Source organism: Papilio polytes, unplaced genomic scaffold (genome assembly GCF_000836215.1).
Source record: "Papilio polytes unplaced genomic scaffold, Ppol_1.0 DF824102.1, whole genome shotgun sequence".
Taxonomy (NCBI): Eukaryota; Metazoa; Arthropoda; class Insecta; order Lepidoptera; family Papilionidae; genus Papilio; species Papilio polytes.
The window spans coordinates 1,726,559-1,743,978 of NW_013525102.1; the positions used below are offsets into that span (position 1 = coordinate 1,726,559).

At 33.9% G+C, this 17,420-nt stretch overlaps 3 protein-coding genes across 6 annotated transcripts in view; 1 reads left to right on the forward strand and 2 right to left on the reverse strand.

The window, feature by feature from the left end:
- Positions 1–284: 284 nt before the first annotated feature.
- Positions 285–3,773, reverse strand: LOC106099535 (radial spoke head 10 homolog B-like). Of its 3 annotated transcripts, none has more exons than XM_013278100.1 (8): positions 3,276–3,773; positions 3,158–3,207; positions 2,879–3,028; positions 2,576–2,806; positions 2,326–2,439; positions 1,236–2,196; positions 920–1,141; positions 285–614 (listed from the first exon to the last, which is right to left on the reverse strand). In XM_013278100.1, exons 1-8 carry the CDS (start codon positions 3,613–3,615, stop codon positions 301–303), a joined length of 2,382 nt encoding a protein of 793 aa, XP_013133554.1. In that variant the 5' UTR covers positions 3,616–3,773; the 3' UTR covers positions 285–300. The 3 variants fall into 3 exon arrangements, with proteins under 3 accessions (XP_013133554.1, XP_013133555.1, XP_013133556.1); XM_013278101.1 differs by lacking the exon at positions 285–614 and adding an exon at positions 721–887 and having other exon boundaries at positions 1,014–1,141; XM_013278102.1 differs by lacking the exon at positions 285–614 and adding an exon at positions 748–894 and having other exon boundaries at positions 1,014–1,141.
- Positions 3,774–7,541: 3,768 nt separating this feature from the next.
- Positions 7,542–14,256, reverse strand: LOC106099677 (CDK5 and ABL1 enzyme substrate 2). 2 transcript variants are annotated; one of them, XM_013278281.1, is made up of 9 exons: positions 13,803–14,256; positions 13,548–13,666; positions 13,235–13,418; positions 12,862–13,122; positions 12,262–12,297; positions 11,024–11,138; positions 10,276–10,466; positions 9,994–10,201; positions 7,542–9,624 (listed from the first exon to the last, which is right to left on the reverse strand). In XM_013278281.1, exons 1-9 carry the CDS (start codon positions 14,144–14,146, stop codon positions 9,484–9,486), a joined length of 1,599 nt encoding a protein of 532 aa, XP_013133735.1. In that variant the 5' UTR covers positions 14,147–14,256; the 3' UTR covers positions 7,542–9,483. The 2 variants fall into 2 exon arrangements, with proteins under 2 accessions (XP_013133735.1, XP_013133736.1); XM_013278282.1 differs by lacking the exon at positions 12,262–12,297.
- Positions 14,257–14,554: 298 nt separating this feature from the next.
- Positions 14,555–17,420, forward strand: part of LOC106099438 (E3 ubiquitin-protein ligase mib1) — a 118,653-nt gene continuing 115,787 nt past the window's right edge. The window contains exons 1-7 of the mRNA XM_013277997.1: positions 14,555–14,778; positions 14,862–15,057; positions 15,359–15,555; positions 16,071–16,238; positions 16,312–16,419; positions 16,925–17,110; positions 17,382–17,414. Coding sequence (XP_013133451.1) covers positions 14,719–14,778; positions 14,862–15,057; positions 15,359–15,555; positions 16,071–16,238; positions 16,312–16,419; positions 16,925–17,110; positions 17,382–17,414 — 948 coding nt within the window. The 5' untranslated portion in view covers positions 14,555–14,718. The remainder of the gene's footprint in view (positions 14,779–14,861; positions 15,058–15,358; positions 15,556–16,070; positions 16,239–16,311; positions 16,420–16,924; positions 17,111–17,381; positions 17,415–17,420) is intronic.

Consider the following 17,420-nt stretch of genomic DNA (forward strand, 5'->3'; position numbering starts at 1 on the left):
ATAAATAATGATTGATCATGACAGTTGAAATATGCATAAAATATTAGATTATGAAAACGTTTAAATAGTATTTATATCTTTTTTTATTAATTTGTGATCTATATCCGAAATATATTACCTCTATAGAGCTTGGTCAAAATATTTTATTCGTTTTTTTTTTGTAACACTTTCATAAAGTATTTAAATAAATACCTGATCGCCACATCTACATCATAAAGTTTTGTGGTTTGTAATTTCAAGATCTGAATATAATTTTAGATCGATTCTGAATAAAAGAGCAAAAGTTGTATGATTAATAATTTAATAAAGGTCAGTAGGCGTCTGCGGCGGCGCAATCGGTGTGGTGCTGACGCCTTCCGTCGATGACTGTTCTAATATCCCAAACTCTCGCAAAGAAACACTTTTGAGTGCACAAGCGATAAAGATTTCGAAGAACTCGAAAAACGTTATGTCTATGTTTAAGTTAATAACTCTTTGTTCTTCGCAGACTTTGGGAAATATACGTGAAAAAATTGATATTATTGATGTACAAGGGAGATTGCCGAAATTAAATAATTTCAAGCCCTTTTTCTTGTGCTTCTTTGAGTTATGTAGAGTATTTCCCCCGTAGGAGTCTGTAAACCAAATTAAAGTGACAATAAACATTATTTATGAAGGGATTTTTTTTATAATTATCAGCCTGAATAATTACTACTACTTACTAAACTAGCGCGTACCATCCTTCGACCACATCTTCACCTTGGTCTAGGTGGGATAGTGGTCAAGCGCTGGTTTTTTGCAATTTTAAAAAAAAAAAATTACGGATATAAATCTTCTACAGTTATGAGTGATTCATCGTTGTTTCTACCTTTTAAACCATTTCTTATCTTCATAGAGGTCAATGTTACCTGAAAACTTGCAAGTTAACTTATTAACTTACCTAGAACATAAGTAATATCATTCCCGAAAATGTAAGAATTTTGTCCAATGTGGGGGTCGGTAAATTCATCGTAGTGAATACTTAAAGTTTGTACTTTTAAATGTGACGGAGGATGCACGGCGCGCATGTACTTCAACAGAGTATGTGGTTCCCCTAAGCTCTGATACAATTTGTATAGACGTTTTAAAGGCATAAATACCCCATAACCATTAATAAATCGACCTGCAAAAAGAAACAATTATCTTTTCTTTATTTTACTGCAACCGGAAATCCCTAGCATGTTTAGAGTCTCTACGAGTATTGCTATGCTACTTACCTTTTTGTTGAGCCACTCCCGGTAAAATATCTTTGTCCATAAATTTTCTGAACGCGTTTGCTAAAATTGTGTCCGGTTTTGGACCCGGTAATACTCTTTTTGCGTACAGTTTATTGGCCACCGATATAAGGCTATGAATGAATTGCCAATAGTAAACTGGCTCGAAGGGATCGTGCGGTGAATTCGCAAGCCAACGAGGATTGTGCGCAAATATGTTGTCGATTTGTACCAACGTCAGTCCCTTTTCATGTATATTGCAATCGTAATACATTTGCCACAGGTAGAGCCGAATCAAAATGGGAGTAAAGTTAATTTTTTTCGAGTTGCACAAAGTACAATATTTGTAATAAATTCTTTTCAAATCACTTTCATAACACCGCAAAGAATTGTCCAGCGCCCTGAGCTCAAATTCGATCAAATCATCGGGAATATTATCTTCGATTTCACCGGAATCTGACAGGCGCAAGTTTTCATACAGCTTTTTATTGGACTCTATGAATTTATTGATCATAGCCAGTCTTACTTTATGCTGCTTGTCTATATTTTTGATCGCCTGTTGGACATGATAACGAAATCCTACCGAATTGTCGATTATATCAAACTTGTAAGGCTCAACAGTTTGATCGAGCTTTATACCTTTTGCGTTAGCAATATCTGTTTCTTCTGCATTCATTGGGGCTAGGTTACCGTCTTGAAACAACTGTTTACTTTTTAGTATGAATCCGTTGTTGGACACCAATATTCCCGCGCCATGTTTCTGGTTGTGCATGAACTCCCCGGTGTAATGGGCGCCGAGGCTGAGACCGAGATGCAACATACCGCAGCCATGCCGCTGCCCTCGTAGCCACTGCCCGCGGTACATTATAACAGGAGGCTGAGATAGTGTATTGTTACAAAATGTATCCCAAATATACGTGCCGTTGCCAGACATGACTCCGTTTTTCCATTCTCCTCTATAAAACTGCAACATTAATGAATCTTATATTCTCCAATTTAACAATGAAGTGTAGTTCGAAGCATAAGATATATGCAGTAGTAGACCATATAATCAAAAATCATTTTAGAGTGTTGCTATCAATTGTCAACTTACGTCATGATTGGGCCATACCATCAAGCCTTTACCTTCTCGAATATAAAGATCCCACTCTCCTTCGTACACACTTTGAGGACAGTACTCTCTGGATCCATACCCGTGGCGTACGTTCTAGGATATTTAATCAATGATTAATCGAACCATTAGTATTTACGTGAAGTATCCCATAAGGAATTTTCAAGTAGCCCTGAAGTTTTATGCGTTTTTTTTTTTCAAAAAGTTTAAGCTTGTATTAAAAAGTACTTACATAAACCCACTGACCGTCATAAGAATTTTTAAAATTTTCGGAGTAATATATAGTTCCTCGGCCATGCTTAGTGCCGTTGTACCATTCGCCAATGTAGGAGCGTTGTCTCCGAGAGTCCACATACATTCCTTTACCATGACGGAGGTTACCGGAAAACTCCCCTTCGTACCAAGTATCGTCTTTCCATTGGAGTATCCCTCTTCCATTCATCTCATTGTCTTTGAAACAACCCTGTTTTTCAAGCAAATATAGTAAAGCAATTGGTGCGTTTTTTTGTTTTCCTTTTTAATGTAATTTTTTTACCGTATACACGGTTCCGTCTGCCCATACATAGATGCCGTCACCGTGCATAGCTTTCATCGAAATGTTTCCCTCATATATGTTGCCATTCCGGAATCGAATTAATGCTCGTTCGTCGGGAGCCGTCCACCAAGACGTAGGTATTGTCTCCTCCTGTACATAATTAATTTTAGTTTTCAGAAGTACATCTAACATGTGTTTATTCACGTTCCTACTACACAATCATCTCAAAATGCCAACTTAGTATCCAAAGGAAATAATTATAATTTATTTTTTTAATACCTGTGCCTCATCCAAAAATTCGTTTTTTGATCTTTTCGATTTTGATTTCGCTAAAAGAAAAAGAATAAAATATTTTTTTATTTCAAATCATTAATTAAATCAAAGAAAAACAACTGACCAAGATTTTTCTTTTTCTTCTGTGGAAATATACTGCTGGTGACCTTTCCAAAATCTTTAGTTGCGAAACTTTCTTCTTTTTTCACTTGACTTATTACTTCCCAGGTGTCTACGATGCTGTCTAACATGGAATTGAATAAACAGGTAACGATCTCTTTCTGCACTGAGCCTTTTGGCCGACTCATTAGAAATGTTGTGGAGTCACAGCCCATGGCCAAAGACAGCTTGCTTGACATTAGATTTCCTCCAATATGTCTCGCTTCAGATACTGATCTTCTTGATAAAATCAGCGAACTGTCTCGCCGCGTACCTATAGATCTCGGAGTATCCGTGAAGAGCATTGTTTTATTTTATTGTTATGACTATTGACTTGAATCAATTAGGCAGTTATTTACTGTCGTAATAAACGTTAGGAGACAAGATATATAATAGAAATATAGAAAGACAAGAAATATCTTGGTTAATACGATGACACAAACTTTGGAATCGGTAATTTAGATTGATAACTGTCAGTTTCATTAAAAAAATTGTCGTAAAATAATAAGTCGTCATAGTAACAAGTTTTTAATGTAAACCGCTGCATAAAAAGGACCAAAAAACTACCAATGACCTAATGGTTTGGTGAACGGACTACCGATCTTGCGGTTGAGGGTTTGAATCCCGCCATTCGACTATTGATGCGAACCACATCCACAAGTCTAGAGCTTAGTTGGGATGGTTAAAGGATTAGTTAGCAAATTTAAAAAAATCTAATAATATTTTTTATAAAACCTAATAAAAAAATATTAATTACCTGTTTTGCGAATATCAATAGAGCAGTAATTCTAGTTACAAAACCACTTTGTTATATGGTTGAGCAAAAAACTGCTTCGTTTATCATATTAATTCAGGTGTAACATACAAGCGATATTACAATACGGCTGTTCTTCAGTTTAAAAAAATATATATAATTTTGATACTAAGATTAAGAACGATCCTAATTGAATAGTTGTAGTAAAGGAATTGGAAAAATACAAATTCTAGGAATCTTCTGGCCAGAAACGATACGCAACGATGAACTCCTGACACGTTGTAGAGAGCAGCCGATCGGCCAGCAGATAAAACGACGCAAGTGGTTATGGATTGGCCATACGCTTCGCCGGGAATCCAGCCACATTCCCAGGGAGGCCCTGGAGTGGATCCCACAAGGAACACGAAAGCGTGGCCGCCATAAACAAACCTGGCGGCGTTCAGTGGCGGCCGACTTAAAGGTAATCGGGCTGTTATGGTCCGAGATACAATGCAGAGCCCAAGACAGAGCGAGCTGGCGGCGTACTGTGGACGCCCTCTGCCCCTCTTTGGGGATAGAAGGAATAGAAGAGAGAGAAAGAGAGAGAAAAGGAATATTGGATACGAATTTTTACTTACATGAACGAAAATTTTGGTTTATCATAGTTTAAGTTTATTAATATTTATAAATGCTTGCAATAAAGATTATAACGACAAATAAATTACAGTAATTTTATTTTAAAAATTTTTACAGTGTTGTAACAATAAAACTGCGACATAAAAAGTTAAGTTTCGTACTGGTTTATTTTAACAAGTAGTCTAATTTTATTTTTCATTCTAGGTCTTGAAGGTCGATCATAGTGACTTCGATATCTCTCTGTAGCACCATCCGTCTTATAAGAGGTTGGAAATTCATCGTTTAACAAAGATCGACCTAGCGATAGAAAATAGTACGTTATAAGGGAATTTCGAAAATAAGAAAAACAAAAATCTAAAACATTTTTAACCCATTTTTAAAAACTTCCAAGTCCTCCAAAAACGCCAAAAATCGGAACTGTTATTTAGATTGGTCTGTGATGAGGTGTCTTCTGGCTCCAGAGGTATGTCCTGATGAGGTATTTCCTGCGTTGTATTACCATCTCCGCAACATGGACATAAAAAACTTAATATAGAAAACAGCATCAGCACCTTAAAATAAGTTTTTTTTTAATTTCCAGTTACAATTGCTATGAATATAAACTAACAATTTATAAACAAACTAGCTTTTACCCGCGACTTCGTTCGCGTGGATATAAAAAAAAACAAAATTGAGTAGGCTATATGTTCTTCCAGACTATCCTTGACATTTGTGCCAAATTTAATCGATATCCGCTTAGGCGTTTGGTTACTTACTCTAACAAACATCCATCTAAACTTTCACATATATAATATTAGTATGAACATGGATCAGTTTTACGTTTTTATTACGGACTAAGAAATGCTTTACTAGTATGATCTATGGTTTCAGTCACTTTGTCGTAAATCATAACACAAGCTAGATAGTGTTAAGGCATATTAAATAATTCGAACTATACAGATAAAGAAATATGGACATAAATACCTTAGACATCATTTTGTTTCAGTATTTTATATATCCGTGCAATACAAGCGTTGCGATTACACTAACACCCTCCAATGATTCCTTAATCGTTTTCTAATGATTATACGGTTATGAAGATGGTTATATTGTTACATTTTCATATAACCGGTGTAACCCATACGTAAATACATATAGCGTGACTAGACCAGATATTACGAATGAAATGCACTATTACATATGCGTATAGTAGAATAAAAAGTAGAATCAAGATGGTTTTTTATTCTTACAACTTCTTAAAAATTGATTAAGTGACTTTTACAACAAAGACCATCGGTTCAAATTTACTTTTTTGTTTTTTTTTTTCAGTTATAAACCTATTGAATGTAGGAAATTTCTATTTTTATTATTCATAATACCTTCAGGTAATTTCAAATAATAAGATTGTTATTCAAAATAACTATTTTATTAACAGTAACACACTATTAAAATAATTGATTTAATAATACATAAATATAACAGTTGCTTGCAAGAAATTAACACATCATCGACAATATTTCACATATATTTAAAACTATTCGCACCATGTGCAAACTGTATACTGTGATAAACAAAAATATATGGTTTTCACTTATAAATAAATTGAATTAAGATACGATTCCTTTATAAATAGTAAAGAGACCGATTTTTATATGACAAAAATAGTATTTGTATAACGTCAATTAATATTTTGTTAATGAACTAGCTATTTTATATGTTTGCGTAAGGATGACGGGATTACAAAGGGGGTAGATTGATTTGAACGAAAATCTATTGCGTAAAACTTTCAATACATAGAGTAAGATAAAGGCAGATAGATAGTGAAGAATAAATATGTTATTTTTTTTTTAATTTAAGTACATTAATAGCAATAATTCTATTATTTTCTTTGAATTAAAATGTCTCTAGTGTTAGAATAAAGTTTCTCTAGGTCAGTGTAAGTGAGTATAATTGACAAGTAGAATGGTTTCGCAGAAGTGCAGTTTGGATTTGTTAACCATGGGTTACTACTGCAAAGATCTTTCGACAACAACATATTGTTATTCAAATTAGTTATAAAAAATAAGCATAAGTATTGCGAACTCAACGTTTAACACCTTAGGAGCCATGTGTATCTTTTTGTCACAGTGTCTACAATACTGTGTATGTGGCCTGGGAGGTATGAATTTCAAATGAACTATTTCTCAAGCCACTTGTATTTAAATGTCACACGAATAATAATCCAAGGAAAAATGGATGTGAAAAACAATATATGATATATAATGTTTTAAACACATTCCAACGAAAAAAATGTGTTTTTTTTTTAACGCCCACTTAGTGTCTGACGCTAAAGGTGTTAACCATACATTATAGTACTTAATACAAATTAATACAATTAAATGCAATTTTACGCTTTCACGTATGAAGAGGTGAGAATTAAATGGGCATATGTTAAATCAATATATATAACAAAGGAAAATATTGAATAAAAAAAATAACATTGTCATAATAAAAATATTCTTAAGTATCACTGTGCGTTAAAAAAACACTTATATAAAGTTGTGTCTTTCATTTTGTAGCTATTCTATAAGTTTTGTAAGCAATAATAATAATTAGTGGATTTAACGGTGGAGGAGTAGCATAGGAAGGTGAAATGTCCTCTTTATGTGCATCTCCTCCTCCATAAATGAAGGGTAGGCAACGAATGTTTATGGGCAGCGGTCGCTTTCCATATCGGTGGATTCAGGTGGCCACTTGCTCGTTTGCCACCTTATTATTATAAAAGAAATGTTTTTTTCTAAAGTCTCTTGAAAAAATAATCAATTAGTGATAAAAATATGATCAGAAGTTTGTTAATAATTACATGATTTTTAAAGATTAGAGAAAAACATTATTAAAATATTTATAATTTGGCTAGAATCCGACTCTCAATTATTAGAATTATAAAGGAAAAATAATTGATTGTAGCATATATCAATTAAAAAAAATATCTTTTATTAATATTCATATTCTATTGTCCAGTAGTTTTATTAATCAAGACTAAATTGTATGTATTTGAATGTGAAATAATACTTCAATTGCGATTACTAGTGTTGAAACAATTATTAATGATAATCAAATGGGATTAAAAATTAGACAATAAAAATAACTTTTTAATACTCGCTAGTAATAATTTTTCCTTATGCATTTCTTGTTTTAAATATATTTAGATCATTTTAAATTCACACATTGTCAACTTTTTGACTTTTAAAAACTAATAAAAAGCATCTAAGAGCACCTGCCAAAGACCATGTAACGATGTACAAAAATATTTTGAGCATCAATTTTTTTTTAGCAATAATTTTCTTCATTTATTTTTTTTACAATTACGGACAAATTGTATTTATACCAGTTATCACACCACATCAAATACTAACTTATAATTTAAAATGACTTAGACAATGACTAAAATTGGCACAACCCCATGTAAGATAGGGACAATTAGGGGTAGGATTTAGTTAAACTATTTTTTTTTGTTCTGTTGATTATCTTCATTTTAAGGTACAAATATATTAAGGATTTCTTTTTCTTTCACTTATTATTTCGGACTGTTATTGGCAAGAATAGGCCCCTAACTTATCTTCCATTTACAACTTTCTTCTCTGAATTAATTCATAAATTTCTCAAATTACATTGTATACTTAACAAGTTACATTTCTCACTCAGGCACTTATATCTTATCAATCGAATATTTTAAATCTTCACAAAGATTTTTCTGTTTCCTTAAACTAGATCTTTGGCTAAGTTATGAAAATTTGTCATTTTGTTTTAACATTTAGATGATTTATAAATAAAAATCATTGCTTTAAATGCATAGCTTCTATAAAACATTTCTTTGCATATAAATTGCATTGCTTTCATTACTATCCTTACTTTTAGTTGGATATTGTAATATTTTAAAAATACATAAATGTATAAATAATTTCAAGTTGCTAGAATTGAATTTAAAGAAAAAGTACAGATTATTGATGATTGATGATACACTTTTAGGTTTGGATTTACCCAAAACAATTGAATTATTTTTCTTTTTTATTAAGATTCCTATAGCTGATAGATCAGTGAGTAACTAGGTAGATTGGTCTATCTATCTTGGAGAAGGTGCGATGGATTGCTAGCATTTAATTACCTAGTATAATAAAAGTGAATAGATTTATATAATACTTTTTAAATTCAATTATGTTTTGGTCTCACCCGTTATCCTCATCGAGTAGACGTACACGCACTTCGACAGTCACATATTCTGCAGCATTCAGATATTCTGACGTAAGCTGTGTCAGTGATCAGTGTTGCCAATGTTACGGCAATTGCTGTGTCCTACGCTTTCAGACAATAAAATTAAAAAATCTACGACCTACGGCAGTAATCTTAAAGCCCCAAAATTCAACGACTTTTCGAAAAATCTACATTAAATCATTGTTTTAAATTTTTAAATACCTTTTGAATGACAAATAGTCATCGATTAACAATGATTTTAACCCGGAATAATGAAATTTAACTATTTACGCTTAAACATTTAACGAATTTTAAAACAAAATAGCGATATTAAGCTAATAATGAAAGGTTTTTCGTTTTTGCAGCATTGCTACGGTCCACCATTGATCTATTTCCCGCACAAACACAACACTTTCTTCAGTTCACAATTTAACCAGGTAATTTTGGCAACACTGGTTCACATCCACGCGGTGTGCCGCAGGTTGTCGACGAGCGTGGCGCGGCGGCGCGCGGTGCGGGGGCAGGCGCGGGGGCAGGCGCGCGGGCAGGGGCGGGGGCAGACGCGCGGGCAGAGGCGCGGCGGGCCGGGCGCGGGTCACGAGTCGTGCAGCAGGCGCTGGTAGTGCGGGAACACCTCGTGCGGCGCCACGTGCAGCCCGAACTCCAGCGCCACCAGCACCGCGAACTCGAACTTCATCAGGTCCTTGCGGTTCAGGCGGAATGTTGTCTCTATACGCTGAAAATGCCAATTACGGTTTTTATTCTTTTTGACCGACTTCCCGAAAGGAGGTACTCAATATGTCTGTATTTTTTTTCCTTTTGAAAGACAATCATCAGCTATTTATTACAAAGTAAATGGTAATTCATATTCATACACCCATAGGTAATCACTAATATAATTATTGTACAAAAATGTTATTGCTCAAACAATATAAAACACAAATTAATTTTCAGTAAAACAAACAAAAGTAGAACTTGGTTTAGTCAAGTTATACTAAGTGAATTTGGCATGGCAAAAAGTATAATGTTTAGAAATGAAATAAATAAACGACGTAGTACTGATTATCACCTCAATGTAATAAGAAAATATAATAATTATAATTACCTCTATCAGTGCTTTTAACATTTCCCCTTTGACATCGTTTAACTTCGCTGACAACAAGAGACATGCTCCAGCGCACAATTTCCTGTTGTCTTTGTTTATCAAATTGGCTAAAATCAACTTTTCGAAGTACACGTACGCCTGAGCGACCGACAACAAATCTATACCTCCACAATCGTGTTTTGCTATCTTTCGCATTTCTTTCTTAATACTGAAAAAAAAAACAAATAAATTAGATTTTTTTTTTCTTTTTTTTAATTTCCTTAAGAATATTGACTGCCTTACCTTCTAAGTTTGCTTAATGTTAATTTGATATGAGGAAATTTCTCTCTAAATTTATCATTGAGCTCTTTCTTCAGATCCTGTGGTCTTACGTAATCAATAATTGAGGTCATGTATGAAGTAAACGTTAGTAGAGTCCTGTGTTTACCCGCTATTAGCTCGGGATCGTCCAACACGTTAGGACAATATTGGACCTAAAAATCAAGCATAAAGTAACTATAACGCAACATTTCACAGACAAAAAAATATGCAAAAAATGTCAATAATTTTTTCAAAAATAAAGTTACGTCAATATTATTTATAACGGAAAAAAAATAAGAGAATTAACATAACATACTTATGTTTTATATATAAGTTTTTGTTAATATTTCATAAGTTGGCAAACAAGCATGCGACCACCTCAATTCGCCAAACTGGCGAAGCGACGTCTACCTTTATCGACGGAAGGGGAGACGCACATGAAGAGGATATTTCCAATTTCTACGCGTCTCCTGCGTCAAGTCCAAAAGAAAAGGATGTGAAGGGTCCCATCTTATCTTATAATAAAAAGGGTAGGACGGAAAAGGGTTTAAACTTGGGCCACCGGCTTCACACTTATCAGACGAAACGCGGAATTGCTCTTACTTCACGTCTGTCTTCTGTGTGGTCGTACTATTTCACCGAGAAAGTCGAACCATTTCTGCGAAGATGTTAAAGCGGGTTCTACCACTGTTAAAAAAGTTAAGTATTTCATATGAGAGGATCAACTTACAATTTTTTGTGACAATATGGTTCCTTCGTCCCAATCAAATGATTTAGTCTCTATAGACGAGTGCGGCGGCGATGAAGCTATGGTCGCACGTTGCGAGGATTCATATGAAAAACACCTAAAATATTTGTATTGTTAGTTGTGACTACAAACATAAATATATTCATGCAATCAAAATTTCCCCATGCAAGTTACATGCATTAATTGTAAAAAATAAAAGTGAAACATGCTGAAAATAAAGAGGTTTAATAAATGTGCAATGAAAAATAGCTGTGAATATTATGAATTGTGTCTATTACTAAAAGTTAACACATTGAATGGCAATATGCTTATTAAACAACAAAATCTGTGACACTGTATGTCATCACGATCTTCTTATCCTACTCCCGTAGTGTCGGCGCAACAGGTTTTTGTCCTCCACATAACTCTATCATACGTCATCTCAGTCATCACTCTCTTTTTGATCATGTCACCTTTTACACAATCCATCCATCTCTTCCTAGATCTACCTCTACCGATGTACCCTTCCACACTCATAACTAATGTTCTCCTTGTAACTTGCGATTCATCCCTCCTCATAACATGCCCATGCCATGCTAACCTTTTACTCCTTACCTTCTCTACTACGGGGGCAACTCTCAAACTTCCTCTAATATACTCATTTCGTATCTTATCCATTCGTTCCATCTGTGGCACTGTATGTGTTAAAAGTAAAGTATTATTACAAGATGGCAATTTTACTACAAAAATATATAATTAACAATACTTTTACAATTACATGATGTAGTTACTAAGCATTGTGTGAACTGTACAGTGGACATTTTAATATCAAAGTATGGTGAATTTCTAAATAATTAATTACTGTACAAAATTGTTCTCTGCATGTATGACTGTGTTTTTTTTCAAGTAGATAACATTTTCATTGATACATAAATATTATAAGCTTACTATATACAAGTTAATAGTGTATATCATGCTATAACTTTTAGTGCAGTATTTTTAACATTTTATTTGTTAATCTACTTTACAAATTAATTTAGCTTTTTTAAGGATTTTTGTAACCTCAGCAGAAGTATTTTAGCATTTTGTAGCTACTGTATTATATTTTATACATGACAAGTGATTTTTTTTTATATTTCCTGTTGCTTTCTAATTTTTTAACAACACAAGTCATATATTAAGTGTTTTTATTATAATAATGCAGCTTTTAAAGATATGCTAGTTAATATTTTTGTGTTTACCATTTTCTATCCTTGTGCCTCGTCAATAACTTAGTCCTGAAATTTAAAATGTTAGCAATGATATGAGGTGATTGCCTGAGATGTCACACTAAAGCAAAACATTGAAATAAAAAAAGATAATGTTCATTACATGATGTGTTTGACATGAAAATAGAAATGTGACAGACAGAATATATCCATTAAAAACATCAATAAAGGGAATCAAAGACACCAAGAGACATGCAAAAGTATATGCATTATGCTACAGGTAATATATTTTATATTACACAAATAACCATTAAATTTGTAGAATTAAATAAAATGTAAAAAGTAGCCTATGTGTTCTTTCAGACTATAAATTATATCTGTGCCAAATTTCATTGAAATCTTCAAGCGGTTCCTAACAAGAGCTCAGCAAAACGTTTCAAAATAATGAAATGACCATGGCTTATAGACATACACATCTGTAGATGCATTGTGCAACCTTTAACTATAGCCTCTATTTTTAAAAACAGGAAGCGGCTCCCTTAGTACCTATTGGAACACTGAGTTCAGTGAGCATTTAAATGTTTGTCTCGCTTTCTACACTGACTATGTGACTAAATTTGTGATTTAACTTACCTAGCTATAACATGAGGGTGACGATTTAATATCTTCCAAGATGTTTTGTCCCCAATATCTCCGTCATACATTTTACGATATTGATCTCGTGTACATACTCTTGATGGTACTAGTAGCTTCGAATAAGATATATCTTGGCCATGTTCTTCTCTTTCTAGACCTAGGAGATCAAATGGGTCCATCCCATTGTCCGTTATTGACGATAGTGGTCTAGGTCCGGACGTATTACGTCTACGAACCCCATCTTTTCTAATGTCAGCTCTGAAATTTAGAAAGACTTAATTAATTATAATGTAATAATATGAATTAAACATGTGTTTTATCAAAATTAATGCGTGTTTATTACACTTTATAAAATATAATTAACACATACCTCACACTGCGAATGGTTTTGGAATATGGTATTGTGCTAAATATAGTGCAAGGTACACCTTGCATTGGTGCTATTGCTAGCCTCTCATCTTTGAATGTAACACCTTTTGTTGGACGAATGATCCTCACTTCTTTAGCAAAATAGTGGTTTTCAGGTATACATGTACTGCTTGTCCTAAACCTTCCTATTAGTGTAAAAATATCTAATTACATTACATTGATCAAATAAACAATTGACATTGAACTTGCTTTCCATTTAGCACAAAAGACAAAATTTATTGAAGATAGAAAGACAGGTGTAAAAGGAATGTTACCAATGGTAAGACTTTCAGTACTGCTCTTTTCTTCCTGCGTAACATTAGATGGAAGGTGTGCTTTACGGCTCCGCACTGATGAATGCTTATCTTTGTGTTCCGCACTTCCAGACTGACATCTAAAAATAACATTGCAATAAAAATTAGCTATAAGAAATTTTAGGAATGCAATATATCAGAATAGAACTTTAATACATGCGATGTTTTTCGATTGATAACATTAACTTCCATAATTTTAAAATTTACTGCATTTACCTTTCCCTGAAGGAATGACTTCCTCTATTTTTAACAGGGGTGATATGTGCATGCTCTGAATCCGAACTTATAGAATGATTATCACCTCCCATGCGATTAACCGGACTTTGTGGGGCTTTGTTACGACTGCGGACGTTATTTCGTAACATTGTATCGTTCTCGACATTGTGACAAACATCACCATTTTTGAGTCCACCATCGCATTTGTCAACCTTGGAGTTTTTTTCTAATAACTGGCAAAGTTCTGTATCTTTGAAGGTACCATCGAGGGATATATTTGATAAAAATGTCACAGCTGCAAGACGACGTCGGGCTTTTTCATATTTGTTGCGATTCGTAGACATGTTTATCGCGGTTTCTTTGAGAAAATAATATCTTAAAAAATATGTTTTAAATGTAATCAATAATCAGATGTTTTTAAATTATGCAAAGCACTGCAGTATTTTTAAGTTTGACAAATAATTATCTCAATGGAATGTCAATGTCAATCTACATGACAGATTGAGGTTTTTATACACACACGGAAAAACTTTTGTTCAATGCATAAGTCCACAAAAAGGTAACCATTACAAGTTTTTATGTTCTTGAGCACTCGTGCTGATTTAGCTAATAAGTACTAAGTACTAACGTACTGATTAGTAATAAGAAGAAGTAGTAGTAAGTAAAAACAAAGTAATGAATTAAAAACAGTAGTATTAAAATTGACATAAGTGTCGGAACAGTGCTTTTAATGTCTAAATAGCGGAAGACTTAAAAAAAATGAACTGTCAAATATCTGTTGTCAACAAAAAGTATATGAAGAAGGAATTTAAGTTCCTGAATATAATAAACTAAATAGTTTTTGCTTGTCTTCAAAATTACAACCATTGAGTCGAATGTCGCCAGCGTGTCAGCAACAACTAGAGCTATTAGATTTATGATGGAAGGTGTAGGAGCCCGTGTAATACGAGGTCCAGATTGGAAGTGGGGCAAGCAGGTAAGTTTATAACGATATTGTTGTTATTTAAAACTTTTTGTTGTGTATATTACAGTACAATTCATGAAAACCAAACTTTGCAGGATGGAGGAGATGGCCATGTGGGTACTGTTAGAAATTTCGAATCCCCAGAAGAAGTAGTTGTAGTATGGGATAATGGCACTGCAGCAAATTATAGATGTTCTGGAGCTTATGACTTACGCATTTTAGACAGTGCACCCACTGGAGTAAAACATGAAGGCACTATGTGTGATACTTGCAGACAGCAGCCTATATTTGGTAAGGTTACTTGTAAAAATTCAATTTCTTTGCTCATCTTATGGCATTCAGAACCTCTTATATCACAGTATCTTTATAGACATGTTAATTCCAAAATCAACTATTTATGTGTATAGTAAATGTATACCAGTATAATAAATGAACAGCCTTTATTAAACATAAGAAGTACTGACTTGCTGTTGGGAACACTCAAGACTCAGAAATTTATAAGAATACATTTCTACATTTTTGTATATGTGTTATTTTAGTTAGTAAATTTATTCCAATTGGAAATTTTAGGTTCTTATACTTAATATTTCAGGTATTCGTTGGAAATGTGCTGAATGTAGCAATTACGATCTATGCTCTGTATGCTATCATGGTGACAAGCATCACTTGCGTCACAGATTCTACCGCATTAGTGCACCTGGAGCCCAGCGCTGTCTTGTTGAACCTCGGCGTAAAAGTAAAAAGAATGCTGTCCGAGGCATATTTCCTGGTGCAAGAGTTGTTAGAGGTGTAAGTAAAACATAAAAAATAAACATTTATACCTTTTAGGAAAACCATTATAATTTGCATTTTAGATTTTAGAAATAAATAAGCTATTGTGAAAAAAGAAATGTTTATAATAGACATATTAGACAGGAAACAGTAGTTAAATACGGGAAATATTGATTTTAATTTTTTTTTAATTTTGCTCCCTTGTGAGTTATTCCAAAAAAGGGATAATGGTACTAAACCCAAATATAAGTCTTATTCAAGAAAAAAAAAGACCACTGTAAACAGATTATTTTGGATGTACAGGATAATTTAAGTGGGATAACTGATTTTTACGATTATTTTACAAAAAGTTAAATAACTTTAAAACTAAGCAAAATCAGGCAACACACTTTGCACTTAAACAATAGCTATTGAGGTCCTTTAACTGCACAAAGTTCTTTATCCGTCCATTAAGAATCACCATGTATAATTCCATAAAAATGGACTCTCATATATGTAACATTTAATGTTGGCTAAACCTTTATTTCTTAAAGGTTGATTGGCAATGGGAGGATCAAGATGGTGGAAATGGAAGACGTGGTAAAGTGAATGAAATACAAGACTGGTCGGCCGCCAGTCCGCGCTCCGCTGCATATGTGGTGTGGGATAATGGAGCTAAGAATTTATACAGAGTTGGTTTCGAGGGAATGGCAGATCTGAAGGTTGTAAAATATCACTTTATATCAAGATTTTTCAATGTAAAGTTGACTTGTAACTTTGATTTTATGATTTTAGGTTGTAAATGATGTAAAAGGTCAGAATGTTTATAAGGAACATTTGCCCCTATTGGGAGAACTTGGCCCGGGACGTACAGGGCCTCACGGCTTGCAAGTTGGAGATCAGGTAAATATGTTTTAATGCAAAATAATTCATTATATTCTATACTTAACATTAGCTTCATATTGTAATATTGGACAAGAAAGACTCGACAATGCCCATTCAATTGGACAAAAAGTATTGTTAAATGTTTGTCATCTTAGCAATTTCCCATCCTTTTTCTATTGAGTTTCTAGTTAACTAACTGCTTCCGAATTCGCCTGTGTGTAATTAACAAAAATAGCCAATGTTACTCACTGATGAGGTAGCTTATTAATGGTGAAATAATTTTTGAACTTGAACCAGTATTGTTTGAGTTATTTCAATACATAGAAATGCAAAGATTTCCTCTTTATAATGTTAGTATAGATTATTACATTGTCTATGGGCTTTGATGTACATATTTAGTGCTGGATAAGAAGTTTCATTGGATTTAGTTTTTTTGGCTATAGAAGATCATCAGTTTCGTCATTTTTATTTGCTAAATTACGTTTAGAGTGGAGCAGTGTACATCAACCGTGATTATTTTCAGGTGAATGTAGACTTGGACCTGGAGATAGTGCAGTCGCTGCAGCACGGCCACGGCGGCTGGACGGACGGCATGTTCGAATGTCTCAGCACCACCGGCACGGTCAGCGGCATCGACGAGGACCACGATATAGTGGTCTCCTATCCCAGTGGGAACCGGTGGACTTTTAACCCCGCTGTCTTAACTAAGGTAATATGAATTCATATTTATGTTAAGGCCTAATTATAGTCCCTTTCCTTTCCCACCATTTTCTTATATGGAAAGGATGGAAAGGAAAAGTGGATTTGACGGTGAAGGACACGCATATAAAGGGGATATATCCTATTATGTGCGTCACCTTTTCCGTTGATTAAGGGTAGGCATCGCAATTGTAATTGTCTATGGGCAACGGTCGCTTCGCCATTTCGGCGGATTCAGGTTTCACCTTATATAAAAAAGAGTGTATTATGTCAATATGTAGGTGTGCAGCGGCAACTTGAGCGCGTCGACGTCAGCGAGC

What these genes read in the sequence shown, in the direction of transcription:
- LOC106099677 (XM_013278281.1), bottom strand. Translation starts at nt 14,146, where the DNA reads ATGTCTACGAATCGCAACAAATATGAAAAAGCCCGACGTCGTCTTGCA. An exon ending in TACTGAAAGTCTTACCATTG is followed by an intron (nt 13,419 to 13,547) that starts GTAACATTCCTT and finishes TTACACTAATAG; the next exon opens with GAAGGTTTAGGACAAGCAGT. An exon ending in ACATTAAGCAAACTTAGAAG is followed by an intron (nt 10,202 to 10,275) that starts GTAAGGCAGTCA and finishes TTTTTTTTTCAG; the next exon opens with TATTAAGAAAGAAATGCGAA.
- LOC106099535 (XM_013278100.1), bottom strand. Translation starts at nt 3,615, where the DNA reads ATGCTCTTCACGGATACTCCGAGATCTATAGGTACGCGGCGAGACAGT. An exon ending in AATTTTTGGATGAGGCACAG is followed by an intron (nt 3,029 to 3,157) that starts GTATTAAAAAAA and finishes AATTATGTACAG; the next exon opens with GAGGAGACAATACCTACGTC. An exon ending in TGGTATGGCCCAATCATGAC is followed by an intron (nt 2,197 to 2,325) that starts GTAAGTTGACAA and finishes TTAATGTTGCAG; the next exon opens with TTTTATAGAGGAGAATGGAA.